General features: G+C 33.7%; 1 protein-coding gene across 5 annotated transcripts in view; it reads left to right on the top strand.

Annotated features, from left to right (window-relative positions):
* The window catches only part of Isha (Insulator su(Hw) mRNA adaptor), a 169,275-nt gene that overhangs the window by 103,454 nt on the left and 42,293 nt on the right, over window positions 1–23,528 (top strand). For all 5 annotated transcript variants that reach the window (XM_069839880.1, XM_069839878.1, XM_069839879.1 and 2 more), the window contains exon 17: window positions 16,069–16,316. In XM_069839880.1, coding sequence (XP_069695981.1) covers window positions 16,069–16,316 — 248 coding nt within the window. The remainder of the gene's footprint in view (window positions 1–16,068; window positions 16,317–23,528) is intronic.

Genomic DNA, 23,528 nt, shown 5'->3' with positions numbered 1-23,528 from the left:
GTTGTAAATACTGTAGCTTTTGAAAGTTTTCCAATCAATGTTGATGCCAATTTTAACTCTCACTGCTGTTGAAACTTTAGAATGGTCCAAGACAAGAATCACAGTGTTATGATCAGAAGTTGAGTTGTTAGTGAAAGTGGCTATAGCTTTATTAAATACTGAAATATCCAGTATAACCGGTCAATGAGTATGTGAAATATGTGTATGTTGACTTTGAATTAGTAATGAAAATTTTCTTCTCATTAAGATTTTTTTTTAAATTTTTCTGATAATGCATTTAGGCATAAGCTTTGTAACTGGCGAGCGGATTGATTCTGTATAGTACATAGATAATTTAATTGTGGATGTGTAATGTGTATTTGTGATGTATTAAATAATTGTGCATTTGTAATGTTCTTAAGCATAAGATTTATAATTACTAGTTGATCATATATTGTGTAGAGTAGATACATTTTATTTATTTTAAATTTTGGCTATGTAACATAAACATAGCATGTAGTATTGCAAATATATTATGCAATGGAACATGCTGTTTTAGCACAATAAAGAAAAAAAAAAAAAAAGCCAAGTTATGTAATTGTACTGATATCATTATACATTTTCCTGGAAACTTTGCCCTTATTAAACAAGTTTTTATTTTAGCTTATTGATTTTGTTGAATTTTATAATTGTACAGATATAACTACAAATTAACCAGAGAATTTTCCTCATATTAAACAATTTTCTTGCTTAATTGCTTATGCTAAGTTTTATAATTGTACTCACATATACAGTGCGATCGAGAAGTCTCTCTGCAGTGCTTGTTTAGCCGAGAATCCACTAGGCAGAGAATGCAAGTGTATTTGGTAGAGAATTCAAGTGGCAGCACTGGCTGTTAAGCATATGATGGACAGGAGATGTGAGGTTGTCAAACCGGAATGAATGGGGGAGTGGCAACTTTCTACAGGGTTGCATTCTAGGATTACTAGAACTAGTAGAGCTGCGGAGAGACTTTTCGATTGCACTGTATACTGTAATTGTAAATTTCCCTGGAAATATTTCCATTATTAAGCAATTTTTTTAACGTATTTAGTTTACTAAGTTGTATAATTGTACTGATGTAAAAGCTTTCCTAAAAATTTCTTCCTTAATAAGTATAATTGTTCTTAGCATTTCGATTTTGCTAAGAACATTATTGCACTGATATAATTATAAATTTTCCCCTTACGCTAAGCAATTTTTCAGGTCATTCATTTTGCTACATTTTATAATTGTACTGATTAAGTCACTGACCTCTTATCCTCATTGGTAAATGAATTAATTTATACCCAAATAGCCATCATTTACAGAACATATTTTCTGTATTACATAACCACACGAAGACTGTACACGTGTTATTCAAATCAGGTCAGGGTATTAAAATAAATTTCATATGGAACAATACCGAATTATTTTTAAATGATAGATATTTGCATCGTGCATTACAGGCAAAATGTTTAGTTCAAGTTTGTTGAATATAGCAACGATTGCTGATGTTCACTCTGCAGGAGGAGGCCTGTCATGTTTGTTCCATCTTGTTATAAAAATATTCGCTATTCTCCACTCCCACCTTTTCATGTTTTATCCACTTAAGGGGTTAGGTACAGCTTACAGCAGTAAAATTTTGAAAATACTCAACATTTTTTTCCTTCATTACTGTCCTGCTTTTTGATAAAAATATTTTTACAATTTAAAAACAAATTTTATATATATATATATATATATTTTTTTTTTTTTTTTTTTTTTTCAGAATTCAAAATGGTGGCAGTTCACTGTGCAGTGATGAAGCATTTCCCTCGTAATTAAAAAATTATCCAACATTCTGTGATGAAATTTTTTGTGTGTCTTTGTACATGTCATCTACAATATCACTTCTCTACCTTTGATAGATTGTTTGATAAAAATATATTCATTTAAAAAATAGTCAAATATTAGTATTTTCTTCTAACACAAAATTAAAAAAATATTATTTATTAAGGAATGTAGTTGAAAGAGCATAATATTGTAAACATGAGTTTTAGCAATAAAATAAGAGAGAACGTGGAAAATGAACAAGTTTATGAGTTAGAGGGAAATGCTTCATCACTGCACAATGAACTGCCACCGTTTTGGATTTTGAAAATATATATAATTTTTTGTAATCGTAAAAGTTTTCATATAACAGAAGGACAATGTTTTACACATACCAATTTTCATTATTGTACAAGATACAGTAATGGGGGGAAAAATGTTAAATATTTTTAAAAAATTTACTGCTGTAAGCTGTACTTTACTTCTTAAGGATTTTAGCACAGATCTTGCAGTAGTTTTTCATATGAAATAAGGCGAAATTTGTAATGTCTTGGTTGCCTCTATTATGTTCGAACATTACCGGATATTAATATCAGTTCCATGTGGAACAAATAGTGTTGTGACAATTTAGATTAGAGCAGTAAAGTTCTCAGACTATAGTTATAGTCAGTATTGACAAAGCCATCAAAGGTTAAACGATTTACGACTTAAGTTTGATAAGCTGGTAAACCCTTAAATGAGCAATGTGTATGCAGTAGCGTCATGTATTACAGGCATTATGTTTGGTTCAAGTTTGTCGAGTATAGCGATGTTCGATATTCGCCAATGTTCGCTCTGCAGGAGGAGACCTGTTGTGTTTGTTTCACCTTGTTATAAAAATATTGACTGTCCTCAACTCATCTTTTAGCCACTTAAGAATTTTATCTTGTGATTAGTTTCTCATTTGAAATGAGACGAAATTTGTGTTGTCTTGGTTGTCTCTCCCATATTGGAACATTGTAGGATACTAGTGTGCAACCCTTGAAGTTGTAAACAAGGGAATGAAGAAATTAACAATTTGGTCAGGCAGAAAATTTTCCTGAAAATATAGAGGAAATTGTACTGATGTTGAGCTGCATGATCAGTAAGCGATAAATACTCTGAAAGTTGTGATTTGATTAATTCCAGTTTATATTCTTAACATTAAAATCTCCAACCTGTATATAACTTTTGAGAGAGAGTGAAGTAAATCGAAATCAGAGTTTAATAATGAGAACTTTGAAGAACAGCAAAATATCTTCCGAGATAGAATCTTACCGTTGCTGTAGAGTTGTTGGTTGTGATACGGAAATTCGTTCTTTTAGAAGTCAGCCGGATTTAGATCTGGAGATTGTGAAATCCATATTGTTGGAAAGTACCTGCTGATGACATGATCGTCAAAGATCAGTGTAATTATTTTACAGGGGTGTAGATGTGATGTGGTGCTCAATCTTTAAAGTAGATTGTTTTCCAGGTCGCAATTCCTCAGTCTAGGACAGGCATGGGCAATATGTTCCCTCACAGATGCTGTATACACCACACCTTCATTTCTCCCTCCACAGATATTCTATCTGACTGCGTGTACGTAGTGCTAAACAGAGGTTGAACTCTGTTCAGAGTGTGTAAAATGGTGGAATATGGCAAATAAATTGTAGGTTTCGTTTTAGTTTCCAAGAAACATGGAAACAAACTATTTTGTTATTTTATGAATAAAGTTAAAGCTCAATGCCTAAACTGTTCAGTGGAGATTTATATAACGTATTATAAATCAGATGACACTTCGATCTTGAACATAAGAAGGATTTTGGTAAGAGTTTAAAATAGGATTGTTAAAAATGGTTTATATTAATAAATAGTTGTTTCATGCTATAAAGCAATGCGTTATTTTAATTTAATTAGTTGTGCAGGTTGAAAGAGTGAGAAAGTTTTCAAGAATCTACAAGAATAATTTGTTAATGGAAAAGCCGACCTACAATCACTCAACTTACTAGTTGAAAAATGTAGTCCGATCAATTTATCGCATTTCGAAAACAGGCAAGTCATAGAGAACAATACCCTTTTCCAAATGTTAGGTAAATCCGGCAAGGAATTGTATGAATATTACCTAATGACATATCTCCTAACTTGCGTAATTTCGCAGCTAAGATGCTTGCAATGTTTGAATCCATGTATGTGCGCAAACAACTTTTTTTTCTAAAATTAACCCGATGAAAAATATTGCGCACATCTAATGGCCTATCATCTCGTAACTGCTGTATGTTTATGTAGTAATAGTATTCATCCTAATATAGTCAGACTCATTCTGACCAAACAGTATAGGCGATCTAGAGCTTAAAAGTGATTATTTATAATGAGTGTTAAACTATAGTGACCATATGAATGCCTATATTACGTATTTGACTTAATTTGAAATGTAGTTACCCATTGATGTAAACACAGCAGCTACGTTCGAAATATTGTGGCAGGAGTAATATCGATCATTTATACCTCCCCACCCTTATGCTCATGCCTGGTCTAGGAGAACGAAGTTCTGTAGCAAACTGTAGTAATGCTACCCATTGACTGCGACAGTCTCTGTATTCCATTGTCTTCTTTGAAGAAATATGAACTAATGATAAATTTCAAAGTCATGCCAGAACATACAGTGATTTTCGAATCATGAGCCTTGTTGAATTAAAATCTGTGCGTTATTTTCATACCAAATTCAGCAATTATATGTGTTAACTCCACCAATAAGAAAGAAGTGTGCTTCGTCTAAAAAAAAAAAAAAAAAAAAAAAAAAACTTAAGTTGAATGTCTATGATCACAAATTAATCACAATCATATCATGATTACAGACTAGTGCTGTCGATCGATCAAAATATTTAATTAATTAACTATTTGAATTTAATCGATTAATCAAACTTCGATCAATTTGAAAAAAGTTTTTTCATATACTGTAATACACAATTATTGTTAAACTTAATTTGTGTTCAGTGATAAGCATAAGTATTAAATTTTGTATATCTGTATGTACTGTATCTTGTATTACAAAACAATATTTTAGTTATTTACTAACATATTTATTACGAGGCTTATAATTTATTGTGTCAGTTTCTCCTGGGATTTTTGAGACAAATACAAATAAAAAAAATATGAAGACTCACCTAGTTAATACTGCTTCATCCGCGATTTTAAACATGTGAGTGCATTCATATGCTCCGAATTAAGTGCTGTTCTACATTTAGTAATAATGTTTCTTGCATCATTAAACACGAAAAACTTTTTTTTTTCTGTCAAGCACTTCTCCACAATCATTCAATTTAAATCCAAACGTTTCACTGAGTTTATCTCTCAAATTCTTATATGACATAATGGAGTTTTCACAGACCACAGAAATCTGATTTTTTTTTTCTTTAGCAAACTAAACATAAACATTTCATCTACAAATTCAGCAAAGAAACTGCAACCAAACAGCAGACTGGCTCCTATTGTAATCGGATTACAAAATTTTAGAAAGAGAAGAAGATTGTTACTCTCTCACTTGCACAGAGTGTAGCCATGATTAGGGGATAAGAGTGAATCCCAGAAAAGAATGCATTTCATATGCTAGGAAGAAGAGCTGACAACAAGGTGAAAGGTTTCTTGAAAAACCATAAAACTCAATAAGGGTTTCACATTGTGTTTCAACTTTCAATAGGGGTAGACAGTAACTCCATCTCTTTCTGAAGTGTTTGTGCAAAGATTTGTCCTGTTCTACTTGCTTTGCAGTTACAAAATAAGGGTACTATTGTGCTTTGAAGTAAGCAATTTCTGAGAGACGAATATTGTCGGAGTTTTTAGTCTGAGTTTGCATTAACAAAATAATAATCAATATCAAGTACAACCGATTAATTTTAATCGACTCGATTATTCGATTAATTATTTTTGTTCGATTAATCTTACACCAGAAATTGATCGATTAATCGATTAAATTCCGTAACACTATTACAGACAAAGATGTTTTCTTCAAGTTTTTCTAACTGTGCTATAACTTACTTGAAGTTGCATGGATACCTGACCAACACTATTGATTCCATAGTTATTTCTAAATATATTACTTGTACATCTTGATTACACAACTTTTAACACTGTATCACTTCGGAATATGTATGATAAGACTTTCTTGTGTTAAATTCTAACATACCTTATTTACATGTTTCGACCTATTTATGGGTCATCTTCAGAACTGGTCGTTGTTGGTCTTGGCACCTCTTGTTTTGTTTCCTGTGAGGGTGTGTTCGTGTGGTATAATGTAGAGTCAAAGAGTGTGTGTGTTCTGAAATTGAGTTGTGTGTTGAGAATTTCGTTGGGGGTGTGTTTTCATGTGTCTGTATATTTCATATAGAGATGTCAACACAGGATGGAAATACTTACACATCCAACCAAAAAGCCAGAAACTAAACACACTAGAGCAATATGAAATATACAGACACGAAAACACACCCCAACGAAATTCTCAACACACAACTCAATTTCAGAACACACATACTCTTTGACTCTACATTATACCACACGAACACACCATCACAGGAAACAAAACAAGAGGTGCCAAGACCAACAACGACCAGTTCTGAAGATGACCCATAAATAGGTCGAAACATGTAAACAAGGTACGTTAGAATTTAACACACGAAAGTCTTATCATACATATTCCGAAATATATTACTTGTCTGAAATATCTCAGCAGCAGTGACATCATTGATTAATTTCAGTCTTCCAAATACCAATCCAGTATAATTTCCTTCAACCTTTGTTACTGGTGGTCTGTTGCTCATATTTTGTCATTTTGAATGTACTGTATTTACAGTATGTGGGGAGGAATATTACAAATATCCAATATTTTAATATGTATCCAAATCTTGAAAGCATAGAAAATCCAACCATGTTGATTTTCTAAGTATGACGAATACACGTAGCTTTAATGAATTACGGATAGGTTACAAGGTCTTAATTGTCAAGTTAATGATAGTTACTTCAAAATGAATCTAGACAATGTAAGCACTTTACAAAGTTTATGTACTGTAATAGGATTAAGAGAGATCAAGATTGTGAAACGTTTTAATTACTATAAAGCAGTGATCACCATTTTTTTACTCACGAGTCAATCCCTTAGCACACAAGCAGGGTGGAGGAGTAAGGCATGATCTCCCTCCCTACCCTTAGCCATCACTTGTTCATTCGAAGTTACGCAATATTCACATAAACACGACAGGATCAGTTGTAAAATCAAAAAGAATTTCGCTTATGACAGACGAATATCTCATTGCTCAGTTAAATTCGCTACATGCAGCTTGACTGTTAATTTTAATAAGTTAATTATACATAAGTCTTAATGTTTAAATTATGTGTAAAATAAAAAGAAATTAAATCATACAAAAAAAAAGCACAAATATATACTGACAAACTTAATTGGATTGTTGGATTTGCTAATCCAAGAGAAATATTTAATCTGAGATCATTTATCGTTATCTGCAATTTTTAAAGGAATTTCGTTAGAAACTCTGGAAACCAAGGCCACTGGATTGTATACATATTTCTATTTTATGAGGAAGGTTATAAGGAAGATATCCCCACAACTTTCGTTTGAAACAATTTTTCATTTGTTATATAAAAAAAATTATTTTGGATGAACAAGATGAATGAAGACATACTGTGTGTGTGTGTATATATATATAACATGAGGGTTCACAACCATAATAGACCAAGTCCACTTTTTAAGAAAAATGTGATATTTCATGTATAAAGTACAGCAAATCCTACACTATTCACTGTAATAGTGAACTAAGCCAATAGTTCAGTTACTTTTCAGAGATAGCACCTCAATCCAGAAGAGATGAAGTAATTCATGTAACCTTCATAGCCATACTGAACTAAGTCTGTAGTGGTTCAGAATATTGTCTCATTGCTATCAGACAACATTTTAGTAAACATGAGTAGGGATATTGACATAAGAGCATTATTCAATATTCTGATACATGTGGTGGTCAAAATCGGAATATCGAAATGTCTCTTACACTCCTGCAACTAAAATAACTACTAAAGCTTTCCTGGCGACTCGAAATTTTCTCGGGCTTCCAGCCAGGTAAAATGTCGGTGATACAACTAGTCAACAGCACAGACAATTGACCACAAATTCATGGCGTCCGGCCACACTTTTCTTCCAAACAATGCTAACTTCAGAACCATTGAAGCAGCAAGTCGCAAGAAAGAACACATCTATGTTCCTGGAAACTGGAAGAAAACTGTCATGAACACAAACAGGAAGTGCCCAAAATTTTGCATTACGAAAGTTAAGAATTTTGATTTCCTTTCTACTGCAGCTTTGGAAGAAGCTGACATAAACAGAAAGAATGATACCGAGGGTATTTTTTTCAGTTGGATGGACAATAGATGGATGAGAGTTTTGAGAGGTTGTCGCTTCATATTACAATTCAAGGAAACCTTGAATGAAGAGACAAAATAAATTTGGAAAAAGCAAACTCGGCAAAAGTTGCTTTCCTTGTCGCATGTCACCCAAGATGTACTGTACACAGGCCGTAGAAAGATCAGTGTGGCCAAAAGGAAATATAATAATTATGATGGATCTTCTCCCATACATTCTGTTAATTCATCATGCATACTTTAAGAATCTTCCAGTGGAGGCAAATACTAGAATCCAAGCTACTTCCACTAGAGAAGAGTAAGCTGACAATATTGTGCACTGTGATTGATGTACTACAAATGGTAACATGATTCACTTCCTAAATTTTACAATAGAATTAATGTAATAAATAAATCAATATCAATAAATACAAAGTTCTTTTCTAAACATATAAAATAGTTTTCATTTACCTGTAACATAATATTTCCTGAAAATTTAATAGGCATAGTGAACCAAGTTCTCATTAATTAAAGGGTAAAACATAAAATAGAAATATTAATTTGTTATTTTTCAATGCAGAGTATTATAAAGATGATAGTTTTAAATTATTATTGCCATATGTATTATTACAGTATCACTCAACCTGAATTAATTATCTACTGAAAACTTTTAAGAGTTGATTTCTTAACATATAGTAAGATGGACTTGGTCTACTATGGTTCTGAACCCCTCATATATATGTGCTAGCTATATTTTTTATTGACAACCTTACATATTAGTCCTTTTACATTTCTGCTTTTCAGTCCACCATCATCACTATATACATATACACACACAGACATAGCCAAAAGTATTCATACAGTCATGATTCAAGTATAATATCTATTATCTCATGTAATCATGTTTATTAGTGACAGTTCTATAGTAAAATACGTTATCATAGTATGTATTATATAAATATAATAAAATACTTTTTCTACATTACACAATAAAGTTATAAGACGAACTTGTATTTGTTTACACAATGATTTTTGGCCGGACAAAATTATTCCTACAGTGCGAGTTAAAAGGGATAAATGGACTAGTGAACAGTAGCCACTCCTCAATTCAGTACTATATGCTCATAGAGAAGGTCTTATTGTCTGGAGAGAGACTGCTCCATCGAAATGCAGGGAAAAAGTAAGGAAATGTTCGTTGAGAAACGAATAATTCTCTCACTTCAAAATGAAAAATCATATTCCGAGATAACAAAAACAGTTGCAAGGAGTCGAGCTACTCTCCAAAGCATAATAAATAGATTCAAAGGTAAAACAGTAGTGTTAGTGCAAGCAGTCAAAGAAGTGGATGTCCAAAGAAACTTTCCTTAAAAGAAGAGAGGTATGTAATAAACCTAAAACAACTTCATCTGAAATAGCAGTTCAAGTAGAAGAATATTTTAACAATCCAGTAACTTCACGAACAATAAAACGAGTTCTACATAGCGCTGGCTTCAAAGCTAGGGTACCAAGAAAGAAACCACACATAAGCAAAATAACAGAAACAAGGGGTAACAATTTGCAAAAGAGTATGTAGAAAAATGACCCTCTGGTGACGCATTCCCAAATCCACAATGGCTGACCACACTAAAGTTCTCTCTGTGCCCAGGTTTTGAGCAGGCAACCCCACTCTCTATGATATCAAACCTGACCTACTTCATCCCCTCCAAACACCAATTCCTCAGGTTGTAAGCTTCCGTTCCTCCTAGCTTTATTTAGCGACCCTTTGATGACGATTTTCTATCCCCTTCTCTTTCTACCTTTTCTATTATTTTTATTTGCACTCCCATTTTTTTCCCCTTTTTTTCCACATATCAAGTGGACCCTAGCTTTGTCAGCAGTTCTTCCCTCTGCTTATCGTAGTGCCTGGTCATTGCTCTCTTCTGTCGATTGTCTGAATTCTGCTGATGTCTGTTTTTCCCTCACCTGTATATTCCTGTTGTCATCCTCTATCATCAGCTGGGTTTCTTTTGCCAACTCATACATTTTTTCCTCATATTGTTTCCTGTAGCTCTGGAACCTGTCCTCACTTCAAGTTGTTTGTTGCTTGCTGATATCAGCTTCTTTGTGCTGTTTGCTCTTTCTTCGATGATGACACTTATCTTTTGTCTACTTCTACTCTTCCTGTCTTCGTTTGTTCATCTTCATTCATTGCATCCATTACTAAATCCCCTCTTCCCTTCGCATAGTTACTTGTCCTAAACTCCTTGTGATGTATGTTTTCTTGGCAGAAATTAAGATTGTAAATTTTTCCATTCACTTTGCTTATATGCTTACACATTCTAGCAAAATGTCTTTTACTTCTTCTGCCTTCAAGAATGGAAGCAATAGCCTTCTCTTGTTTCTTATTTCATAATTAAAGTCATATTCGTCTAATTTTTGTTCTTTTCAGGTTCATCCGTTTACTCATAATATTTCTTTCGTTTTCATGCTTGTAAATCTTACTAAAATTGGTCTAGGTCCTGTTACTAGTTTGTATCTTTCTTCAATGTGTCCTTCACTTACGTCCAAATTGAATAGTTTTCAACACACGTACATTGCCTCATCAGTTTCTATTCCATATTCACACCCCACTTCTTTTATGTCCAAATATCAGATTCTTTTTCCTTTGTTCATCTTCAAATTATTTTATTTTATTCTTCACTTCATTATTTTCCTGCAGTAGTTCTTTAATCTTCTTCTTATTTGATTTTAAGCTATTTATTGTTTGAACTTCCTCTTTTAACAATTTCAAAGGCATGTTGGGTCCGATAAGTATAATAATAAATCCATACATATTTGAAATTCCTCTTTTAACTTATGTGAATTTTGTGGTTTGTGCTCTGGTGATTTTATTTTCTGAACTGATATGTTCCACTCATTTCTAATTATTTCCAAGTAACTATGTAAATAAGAAATAAATCATTCTTTATTTTAAGAGGGGCATTGTTGACAAACCCATTCTACAGGGTCAATGAGTTCAATAATATTAAGTTTTAAATCTTATTATTTTAACCTTATGTAAATCTGATTTTCAGTCTGTACTTTTATATGGTTAAAAGCAAATATACATAATTTAGTTCTGAAGTCTGATCAGTGAAATGTGTTATTAGTCAGCATACAGTATATACAATGGAGGAGGGAAAGGAACTGGTCACTCTGCCCCATTATCTCTTGGCTTAGTTGCCTCATGGTGTCACTAATGAGGTTCAAACTTTCTTCGGATAGTTGACTAAACAACAACAAATATCTAATATCTTTATTCATCACTATAAGAATGACTGATATCAGTATGGGAATAGAGTGTCCAGATCCAGAGTCCTGAAGACAAAATTACATTGTCAGCGAAATGGGAGGAGATCATTGGGACACCACATGGAGAGATGGGTGGAAAATTTCTTCTAGACTGTAGGCTGTGATAGTTCTTAAAGTACTGTGACATGACAGGAAGATAATAATAATAATTAATCATTCCCAATTGAATTGACTCGTAGATATTGAATATGAAAATAGAAAATTAGTTAAAAAAAAAACTGTATCCATGTGAACAGAATAGCCTTCTCTGTTAAACTGTTAGATAGGATTGTAGCAAACTGTACCCTTTTCGCTGTAAGAAAAATTCTAATGTAAACGCAAGCATTTGGCTGTCATACCCATGATTGGGTCTCAGTCGAAACTCTCACATGGCGCAGGAAAATATAGTTCTGTATTAGGAAACCATAACTTTATATTATTTGAAAATAAAAATTGAATGAGACATATAACTTCACTCATGTAAAATGCTATGTAAAGAAAAGCTACTTTTATATTTTGTTATTTATGTTGTAAGTGGATGAATACTAAGAGTAATACCAAGGTAGTCTGTTCTTGTAATACGATGGCGCCACTCGAGTTTGTTGTCATAAGCATGTGATAAGTATGACTTCTGCATACTCAATGTGTGTAGTTACTAAACATAAGAGTGGAAACCCCCTCAAAAGCAGAGAGAAAGAAATAGTGTTGAATGTATAAGTTAAGTGAGTTGAATCCAATTAATTAATTATAAAGTAACAGTTTTCTAAGCAAACAAATGCATAGTAGTGAGGTTAAGTGTACTTTGACAAGTAACAGGAAATGTTTAACATGAAACATAATGTACAATAGTGGGCAGGATCACTTACAGAGAATCTCTGGCGCTAAACTGCGGCCAATCAAGCCTCATTTCAGTCACGTGCCATTGTTTTCTGTAGGATTATTCTTACAACTAGTCTGATGTTGTTGTTATTGTGTATTGCCGGATGATTGACAACAAAACCATTTGGCCTCTCGCACTCCAATATTTTTCATAGATATTTTCAAGATGAGTTACTGATACACAGATTTTAAGATGATCTAAATCCGTTTCTTCTTGTAAGTCACATAACAGGCAATTTTGAGATTGATATATTTCAATTCTATGCTAATGTTTCAATTCAATTCAATTTATTTGGCCATTAGACATACAGTTTTAGGCTTCGTCAGAATACATTGAAAAACATATAAATACATTTTAAAAAACACTAATAAAAGAAACAGTAAAATTTAAATAATGCAATGAAAACATGAAATAATTTGAAACTTTTAAATTAAAGAAAACTAACTAAATTGCAATTTAACTTATTTATTAAAATATAATTTCATACAAATTTGTGTTGAAAAACTCAGCAACAGAATAAAAAGGATTATTTAATAATCAGTTGTAAAATCTAGTTTTGATGCTATTGATTGATAATTTATAATATTCACAGTCAGTCATGTCCTGTGATCAATCTGAAGCTACTACGGAAGATTTCCGTGGTAAATCAGGAATTACGTGTGGATTTTGATACAAAATATTCAGTTTCTTTCCTTACGAATTGTATATAAAATTTTGATTATTAATATCTTTGTATATTAATATAATGAGTCGCTTTACAGAATGAAATGTGGATTTAGCAACAAATCTGTAAATGGCTGTACTACTGTTCTTAGCCAAAGCATTGGTATTTTCATTTCTGAGAATTCCACAATGAGATGGAATTCATTGGAAAATAATTTTTTTGTTTAGTGTTATTAATTGGAAGAGCATCTGAATTATTTCAGTTGTTTGAAAAGAAAGGTAGGAGTTAGAGACTATTGATAAAATAGTCAATTTAGAATCCGACAATATGATTGTGTTTCGAAATTTGGTGATACGATATAAAAGATTTCTAAGACTTTCATTTATGGCTTTAATTTCTCCACAAAACTTGTTGTACCATAACCCAAAGGTTTATAATGTGAAAAAAAAGAGCAGGTAACTCCTGCTTGTGCTCTGGAAATCAAAGATCAGTCTGTATACTTACTGTATAGAGCCAATTGCTTAAAGGATATCTGATATTAATTATCTCTAAAGATAGTAACTTCATTTCTTCGAGATTTGTTCCTGTTTTACATATTTCCCCTGTAAGGTTTAAATTGTATTCTATGTTAGTAGAGTTAGGGAATTTGATTTGATTTTTAATATATATATTTAATCTATAAGGTTAAGTTCGCTGTATTTCCTGAACCAGTGAAATAAAACTTTTTTGAGTTTTTAATCCCACAAAGATGTATATGAATGTCAATTATTTTGTGGTAATAGAGTTTTTCGTATTGAATGAGTGCTTTTTCTTCTACTGTCATTTTGATACGAATGGTATTTGTAAGGCATTTCATAGAATCTGTTGGGGATGTTTTAATTCCTCCAGTGTTAAGTTCAAGTGCTTGGTTTTGTACATGTTCTAATTCGTTATCAGAACTTCTCCACAATATGCAAGCACTAGTTATATATACATTTTATATGTAAAGTTTAAAGTATTTCTAGAGCATCACCACTTTTTTCCTACAAGTCTCTTCAAGAGAGAAACCTCTTACTGGCTTTTCCAGAAATATGTTTAATGTGATTTCTCTATGTTAGTTTGCTATCAGAGATAATTCCGAAATTAAAACTATCCGGAGTCTGATATTGTTTAGTATGGCACTCATCATTATTATGTGGTGTAGATACCTTGGTTGGAGTTATAACAGGTAGAAATTGTCGTCTGTGAGAAGATGGTGAATAATTCCATCAACCTTTATTTAAAGCAGTAGTTCCTGTATAATATGATTAATGAGAAAATTTTTATGTTAATTACGATAAACTTGCAGAGAAGAGTGATTTACTCACAGTTGGCAATAACAGTTTTCTTCTTGATTATATTTTTATGCCAAAGTCAAGTCTTTAAAAAGAGGTGACCAGATGATTCCAGCAGACACTTTTCTTTAAATCCTCTTCTTATGTAATTGGATAAATGGGAGAGGAATGACTTCATTTCGGCAACCCTTTCCTGAAATGCATTGGCTTGAGTTGCCATGACATCTTTTTTTTTTTTTTTTTGTTATTTTACGACTCTGTATCAACAGCTGTGTTATCTAACGTCTGAATGATATTAAGGTGATAATGCCATCAAAATGAGTAGGGTCCAGCACCGAAAGTTATTCAGCATTTGCTCTTAATGCATTGAGGGAAAAACCCCAGAAAAAAACATCAACCTGGTGACTTGTCCCAAGCAAGATTTGAACCTGTGCCTGCTCATTTCATGGTCAGGCAGACTAACTGGTATTCCACAGCAGTGAACACCATGATGTCTTACCATATATGTTTCGAAGAGTATATATCTTTGCATTAAGTACTGATATGTATATTTGGCAATGCACACTGAACTAATGTCGTGAATACTCTGCATGGTAATTAATATTGTCAGACATGTTCCCTGGTGAACTGAGTTTTTTGATGAAGGGTGAGTGGAACAGAGAAAAATTCTCTCCGGCACCGGGATTTGAACCCTGGTTTTCAGCACTTAGAGCTCTATCCACTAAGCCACACCGGATTCCCATCTGATGTCAGATTGAATCCTCTCAGTTTAAGTTCCACCTCATGGGTTCCCTCTAGTGACCTACCCTCATGCACTGCGTCATAGATTTATGAAAATGGCACATTGACCATACATGTGCAGAGGTGCACTCGTTATGAGTGAGTAAGTGACTGGGATCCGACGGAATAAGCGCTGTCTTAAATCACTAAGTGATTATTCGCATATCATATATTATTACGATGTACCGAAGTACATATGATATTTCCGTGCAGAAATCTGCATCGTCATATGATGAAGGGTGAGTGGAACAGAGAAAAATTCTCTCCAACACCGGGATTTGAACCTGGGTTTTCAGCTCTACGTGCTGACGCTCTATCCACTAAGCCACACCAAATTCCCATCCTGATGTCAGATTGAATTCTCTCAGTTTAAGTTCCACCTCTTGGGTTCCCTCTATGGTCTGGTCTATGTGCCATTGTCATACATCTATGATGTAGTGCATGAGGGTAGGCCACTAGAGGGAACCCAAGAGGTGGAACTTAAAATGAGAGGATTCAATCTGACATCAGGATGGGAATCCGGTGTGACTTAATCGAGTGTCACCACGTAGAGCTCAAATTTCCGGTGCCGGAGAGAATTTTTTTCTGTTTCACTCACCCTTCATCATATGATGATGCAGAATTTTTGCATGGAAATATATGTACTTCGGTACATCGTAATAATATATGAGTTTTTTGACCTTGCCAATGGAGTGGAAGTCACTGGAGTAAAGTTTAGTGCTGATTGAATATTCAGGCAATGTGAATATTGTATCTTGACAAATGAAAGATAAATGTAAGAATTTGTTCATTGATCGTTTTACTTGCCTATTTAAACAGTTATTTATAATTACTGTGTAGTATGTATAATAAGAAAGTATACGTCATTTGACACTGTTTATTCAGTAAGGAATTGTTTTTGTGTTTGATTGTAGAAGTTCGTTTGGAGGACGAGACTCCAGACCTTCACGCCGAGATCGAAGTTCCTCTCAAGAGCGGAGTAGTGAAAGAGATGGTTCTGCATCTGGACCCAATGCTCCACCCTCTCTGTTGGACCTGCCTAAAATCCCTCCACCAGGGATACAGGAGGGTGGTTCCGATAGAAAGTCTCTTGGACCTGATCCTCATCAGGGACCTCCACCAGGACCACGATTCCAGAGTCCTAGAGGCCCTTCTGGACCAGGTAAGAAAGTGTGTTCGTACAGTGAATTGCAAATATACTGTGTTCTACTTCAACTTTACTTTAACCCTGAAGTAAACATGGTTTTTCTACTGATAAATGTATCTACCCCATTTCTTAGTAATTGTAGGACACATATTGTTTCGCCATATTAAGAATAGTATATTAACACAAGTCACGGTAATTCTCATGGATTTCTGTGCATTGCATGACCTCTGAAGTTGCAGGTTCCGATTTCGTCTGAGAACATTTGATTTTTAAAATGTATGGAAATGTTTTAACTCCAGTATAACCCCAATTCCTGCTAGATCATTGATCATAATACGTCATCACTTAATCTTCTTAACACTCGTTTTATGTAGTTCAAAAAATCGGTTTTACGATGACATACACATTCTCATCACCTTTCTTACACATTTTGTAAAAATTATAAAGTTCTTTACCATCTACTAGTGGTAATCCTGTTTGTAATTTATCAACAGTAATCTCACTAGAGGTTTTGATTTATCTAGAGAAAATCAAAACTCGAGTGGGATTTACTTGACTATTACACGATTAGAAGAAAGTATATAAAGATTAGAAGTAACAAAGTACTCCAATACAATAAAATATTAATTGGCTTACGAAAATACAACTGTCTTCAAATGTATTATTGTACCATCTCAACATTACGCTAGATGGCAGTAGTGTTTTATGATTATGTTTTCTTGTTACCGGTATCAGTTGTGCCAACTATGGAATCATCATTGAACTCCGTGGATTGTTACTAGTCAAGAAGGCTTTGTTGATTCAGTTTCATTTTTATTAAAACATTTGCATTTCACTTCAATCATCCGGATCCCAGTAATCAACGTCACTTGACAGATGATTTTCAATAAATCTTAGTATTAAACAATCTCTGATTCGTGACTATCCATAATATCATATAGCAGAAGCTATAACAAACATAACCTAAATAATATAAACAAGTGTTAGAAAAGTTTTAATTAGGGATGATGAAATAAACGAACGTTTTAATTAATGATGATGAAATAAAAAATAAACATGAATAATTTTAAAAGAAACAATTATTGAAATACAATTTTCAAATTTGAATGTTCTAGTAGTAGGTGGTTCAGTTGATGTTATATTGAACGTGTGCGTAAAAGAAGTGAACTCGTTGATGTACATGGTGTATCCCTCAACTTATTGAGGATTTCCGAATGGTGCTTCTCATATATGACCAGTGATCTATATTAATTCGTGTTCTTACATGCCAATGCGAGTCATATTTGAAAGTGCTGTGCATCGACTGGAGTGGTTTGTAATTTTCTGTTTTTTGACGTCCAGACCAGTGCAGTTTCAAATGTTGGCAAACAAAGAAACAAATGCTAGGGTAGTGATAAAAATAAACAAATGCTAGGGACGCGATAAAATTAAACAAATGCTAGGGACACGATAAAATTGTGCGATAAGCAGCCATGATTGATTGAAAGACGTCCTTTCGTACCGTTTTATTGGTCGAAAGTAGTGTTACGTAGTAAAAGTGTAATAGTCATCATAAAAATAAAAAATAAATTAAATAATTTGCTCTGTACCTATATAAGAAGATATACTTTCGTTTTCTACACTGTGCGCAAAAGTCATTTTTATAATTGAGAAGCAGTAGCAGCTTTTAGATTGCTTACAGGCCATGATTGTTTGCAAGCCACCTCTAACAAAATAGGAATTCTGACTTCACCATCCTGCAATGTATGCAACACTCAAACTGGTATGAACAAAGAACCTCTGAAAACCTGCAACACACTGTCTGGAGAGCAAGAGTGCTTATGGCTTTATTGCCAGATGCCAGGCATTAAACAACAACAACATAATCCAGAAAAATAAAACCTTACTTTCTTAACTATTGTTTAATTAGATGACTGAAGTTAATTATGTAACCACATGTAATATTACTTTAAAGTTTGTAAAATTCGGTATTTAAATTGATGGGGATATTTAAAAATGTATTAGTCGTTTTTAATGATATTATCATTTTTAATGATATTTGAAGTACATTATTTATTTGTCAGACAACCAATAGCACTATGACAGTAAATTTTTCAAGGAGAAGAAGTCTGTTAAGATATTATCTGTGATTACAAAGATGATCTTTATAACAATGATTTTTAAAATTTTATGGTAGTTCACCAGTCAGAAAATATTTCAATAGCATGGTCAAACTGCAGAAGTGCAATTTTCCATTGCAAATTTAAACTGGGCCTTCATTCACTTTTACCTGTTATAACAGTATCTGCTGAAACAATTAATAAACTACATATTAATACAATACACAGAGACTCTGAAAAAGGCGGTTTTTTGGTGCCATTGATTTTTGTGCTTAGGTGATAGACTACTTAGCCGTCGTTTATTATAAACGTTTCCAGGGTACACCACAAGGAGGTGAGTCTATCATTGTACCCCATTGTGCTACATCTATGCTAAACTGTACTTACAAGACATATGTGAAACCAATCATGATATACAGTATAGCTGTGGTGCCCTTACAACTGCATCTGATCAGACAATCAGTAAGCTAGACTGTGTCCAAAACCAAGCCATGAGACTGATTACTGGTGCTGTCAAATCAACACCAATAAACTCACTATTGCTACATACCAATAACATGGACATCAAATCAGAAATAAGACAATCAGCATTAAAACTTCATGAAAAACTCATTGTTTGTCTGATATTGAATACTCCCCTTGCTCCTCACACACCAACCACAGATTAAAAACCCAAGAGGGTTTTCATGCAAAAAGTAATCACTGAAAGGCATAATCTGGATCTATCCTGGAAACCCCAGCAATTGATACTACCAACCAACCCACTTGCGTTATATCATATTGACTATGCACTAGATCTTATTGCAATAGAAAATAAACAGGACGAATGTAGTGAAGTACTCCGTCTTTCTGCCTTAGAAACATTACAAATCCGCTACCCACAAGACAAATGCCTACATGTGTACACTGACGGCTCCCAAATAGAAAAACACAGGCCCACTGGAGCCGGAATTCATTGCCAACTGTTCTCTATGTATCTCACTCTAGGCTCTAGGCAACAACCATACATCTTTTGATGGAGAAGTAAGAGGCATATGTACTGCTGTGAAACAACTGTTTTGCAGGTTCTTCCCATTTCCAAACATTGCCCTCCTCAGTGACTCCAAAGCACTGTTATCTGCAATTGGAAACTACTTATTACCACCAGCTAATGACGACATTCAACAATGTAGAGAAGACATCAAGAAACTAAATAAAATTGTACATCTGCAGTGGATACTTTCTCACTGTGGTATTACCGGGAATGAAGCAGCAGACTTTCTGACAAAGGAAGGAACAACTATCCCCCTTTCATATCCTAACATGCTGCCATTTCATAGAGCATCTACAAATATAAGAAGTCGAGTGAGACAAAGTTTCTATAAGAGTTTGGAGGAACAAATTAAGGATAAACACTGGAAGGACGCACTAAACTCCCCTCTCCCCGAATGGCCCAGAAGAGAAGCTGTTGTGACATTCCGCACCGCAGTAGGTCATGACTGTTAGACCTAAATAGTGTCAGTCGGATTCCATTTAGATTCACCACCATAAGATCATCCAAACTTCCAGTATCTAAACATGACCTGAATTTGTTATTGATCAGATTCATCTCACTCAAATCTCTTTCACAGCCAGCGTAGGGAACTAGAAGCACAGAGGAGTCATTTAGTGTCTGTTCAACCAGAACATGTCACCCACCAACATGTACTAGCATAGGAATCTGGCAAAATTTAGACTATTTAGTTGTTGCGTTTCTGAGTTGCAGCCTGTTAAAGTTCATGTGTTCTCACTTAGTAACTGTGATATCGATGAGTGCAGAATTAAACAAAAGTAGACATAAGAAGTGAAAGATGAAAAAGAGACTTGATTCTTGCTTTATTTTGTTCAGTATACATTGGCGATCTTCACAGTATGGTTTTTTGAAGTCAGTATAATGCGTTTATTGAAATTTATTTACCAAATTATCTAATTTACTTGAAAAATTAGCAAATATGTTGAACCATATTTTCTTATTTAAGAATTCTATTTTGAGTCGTAAGTCGTGGTATAGGTTGACCGACATTTCTTCACTAGCCATATTTAATGATAAAATACACGTTTTTGGTCAATTTTATAACAGAGGTCATTGAAATTGATAAAATACAATAAAATTGAATATGTGTGTTATTGTATTTTATCAGTTTTAATGAACATATTATAAAATTGACCAAAAACATATATTTTATAATTATAAAAACAACTTTCTGTATCTTCAAAATTGTTGATATTTTTTTACAATTAAGTTTTGCACCAGTGTTTGTTAAGAAAGAAATATGTTATGGAGAAATGAGAGGTTCTTAAGAAAAAAAGTTCCTTTTGATAAAATCTAAAAATTAAGCCACATAAAGCATCTATGAAATCTCATTTTCAAGCTTCGTCTTAAAAACAAAGAAAACTAATACAGTGCCACCTAGTTAATGGTATGGCATCCCATTTTGTCGGCACAAAGGAATTACAATTATGTAGAGGTCGGTTAATTGAATATTGTGAGCTTTTGTTTCTGTATCATTTTAAGAAGCTCAAATTGCTTGGTGTTAAAGTGAGTGAAATATTTCGAGTGACAAAACTTTATAGAATGGAAGTAATATAATTGTGCAGATTTCAGCGGCATATTTCTTGGATAAAGTACAACAAAAAATTCTAATATCATATTAGTCCCACTGTAAAAAGGGGAGGACATTCTGTAATATTTACCTATATGAAACGTATCAAACTCAGGATAGAAGGAGAAATATCAAAGGGAAGTGGAATAGGGGGTGGAGTGTGACAAGGATGCCATTTATCACCTTTGCTTAACATCTACTTGAAGGATTTAGTGAACTGTTTTCACAACATGGGAGGTATGATAGTAGGGCATGAGATTTGCTGCTGATAGGACCTTGTTAGCAGAAGAGGAAACTATACTAAGAGATTTGCTACTGGAGCTAAATGACAGCTGTGAGCAGTATGAGATGAAGATAAATGCAAATAAAACGATAGCCATGGTTATCTGAAGAAAACTAAATAATTCGAAATGAGGCTGTGGAACAAGTGGGCAGCTTCAAATACCTGGGATTTACTATAAGTAGTAATATGAATTGCTGCTACGAAGTCAAAGGGAGGATAGCAATGGCAGAGGAAGTTTTTAATTAGAAAAAAAAGGAACATCTTTTGCGGATTTCTGGAAAAAGAATTAAGGAAGAGACTAGTGAATTGCTTTATGTGGAGTGTGACATTGTATGGGGAGCAGAAACATGGACATTACAACAAAGTGAAGTGAAATGAGTAGAAGAATTTGAAATGTGGATATGGATTGGAATGGAACATGTGAACTGGACACACAGAATAAGAAATGAAGCTGTGCTAGAAAGAGTGGGTGAAGAAAGAATGATGCTGAAACTGATCAGGAAGAGAAAAAGGAATTGGCTGAGCCACTGGCTAAGGAAAAAACTCTCTACTGAAGGATGCATTGGAAGGAATGGTAAATGGAAGGAAAGTTCAGGGCAGAAGAATAATCAGATGATAGACAACATTAAGATACATGGATCATACACAGAGACTAAGAGGAAGTAGCAAAGATGGAGAATGCTGGGTTTTCAGTGAAAGACCTGCCTTGGGCATAACACTATAAATGAAATGAATGAATATTAGTACCAAATAAATACTTTCCTCAGAAAAAAAATTCCCCTAAATGTTAACACTGTTTCACTCAGTGAGTACTATCCATATGATCCTGTTTTTTACTCATATCATTAGAGAAACTGATAAAGAATGATTTATCTCTTTGCAGTTCTTAAATAAAATTAACTATTTTCTTGCAAATTAATTACTATTCAAAGATTAACAGATATTGTTTTTTCCTACCATCAGGAAGTCTCACAACTCTACTGTAGTGACTTAAGAAATGAAACACTGCTATTCATACCAAGTGCGTGTTGTGCATTCTTAGTGCAGTATTGCCAAACTACACAGACTTTCAGTTCTAATTAACCATGCAAAGTGCACAATAGTTTTTTTTTTTTATTTATTTTAATGTATTCTCTTGCCCCCTTCAGTTTGCATGGTTATATCAATTCCACTCTGTATAGTTAAGCAATCAAGAAAACTTATGCAGAAGAAAGGGATACTTTCACTTCCAAATATAATAGGAAAGAAGCTAGCAGACGAAACGGTGAAAATGGTAACTGAATTTTATAGTAATTCAGAGATTACCAGAATATTGCCAGGAATGAAAGGAAAAGCAGAAACGCCTTATACTTCGCAATCTGCAAGAATTATACTTCTATTTTAAAGCAAGACATGCATCCATTTTGCCAATTACGACCAAAGCACTGTGTGCTAACAGAATCACCAGGAACATGTTTCGTGTGTTATGCACAATACACCAAAATGCTCAGCTCCTATTGGCCTGTATAGAACTAGAAGAGAACTATAAAGATCATATTAAATGGTTGTTTGCGACATGAACAACAGTATGTAGACTACGATTGTTTGACATGTGTGAAGCAGTTTCTATTCACTAAATTTAAAGAATATATCAACTGATAGGACAGATTTAATAACCCAAAATTTGAAAATTTCAGATCTCATTGACTTTCTAATTAATAAAAATGAAAAGCTTACACCATATACATGCACTTAAAAATCACAGTCTAAATATTTGCAAGAGAGAAATCAATCAATCAATCAATCTTCATAGTGTATCCAGCCATTTGCTGACAACACGTGTTCCACTGTGAATTTCCTCTTCTTACAAATGATGGGTAAAAAGCACGATGCTGGTTGTATATTTCAGCAGCCACATTCCAAAGATTAGGTGTAATCCATATGTACTGGAGGGAATTGTCCAAGGTTACAGGGATTGCAGATTTTAGATTAGTTCTATGGATGCTTGTGACAAGGCAGTTTAAGAGGATATGTTCCAAATCTTCTTCGTTATTGTTGCACCAGCAACAACTACTAGAGTCAACAAGATTAAAGCGGTGAAGATACTTCTAAGTGACAATATGGCCTGTCCTGGCTCTTGCCAAGAAAGTTTGTATGTGTCTGGGAATGTTGCGAAACATTTGTAAATCATTAGGTTTCTTTTGAATGTTTTGAAGTACTTGGCCTTTATCAGAAGAAAGTCATA

This window comes from Periplaneta americana, chromosome 11, assembly GCF_040183065.1.
Source record: "Periplaneta americana isolate PAMFEO1 chromosome 11, P.americana_PAMFEO1_priV1, whole genome shotgun sequence".
NCBI classification, from domain to species: Eukaryota; Metazoa; Arthropoda; class Insecta; order Blattodea; family Blattidae; genus Periplaneta; species Periplaneta americana.
The sequence above is the reverse complement of the archived record's forward strand: the minus strand, read 5'-3'. Positions and strand labels throughout refer to the sequence as shown.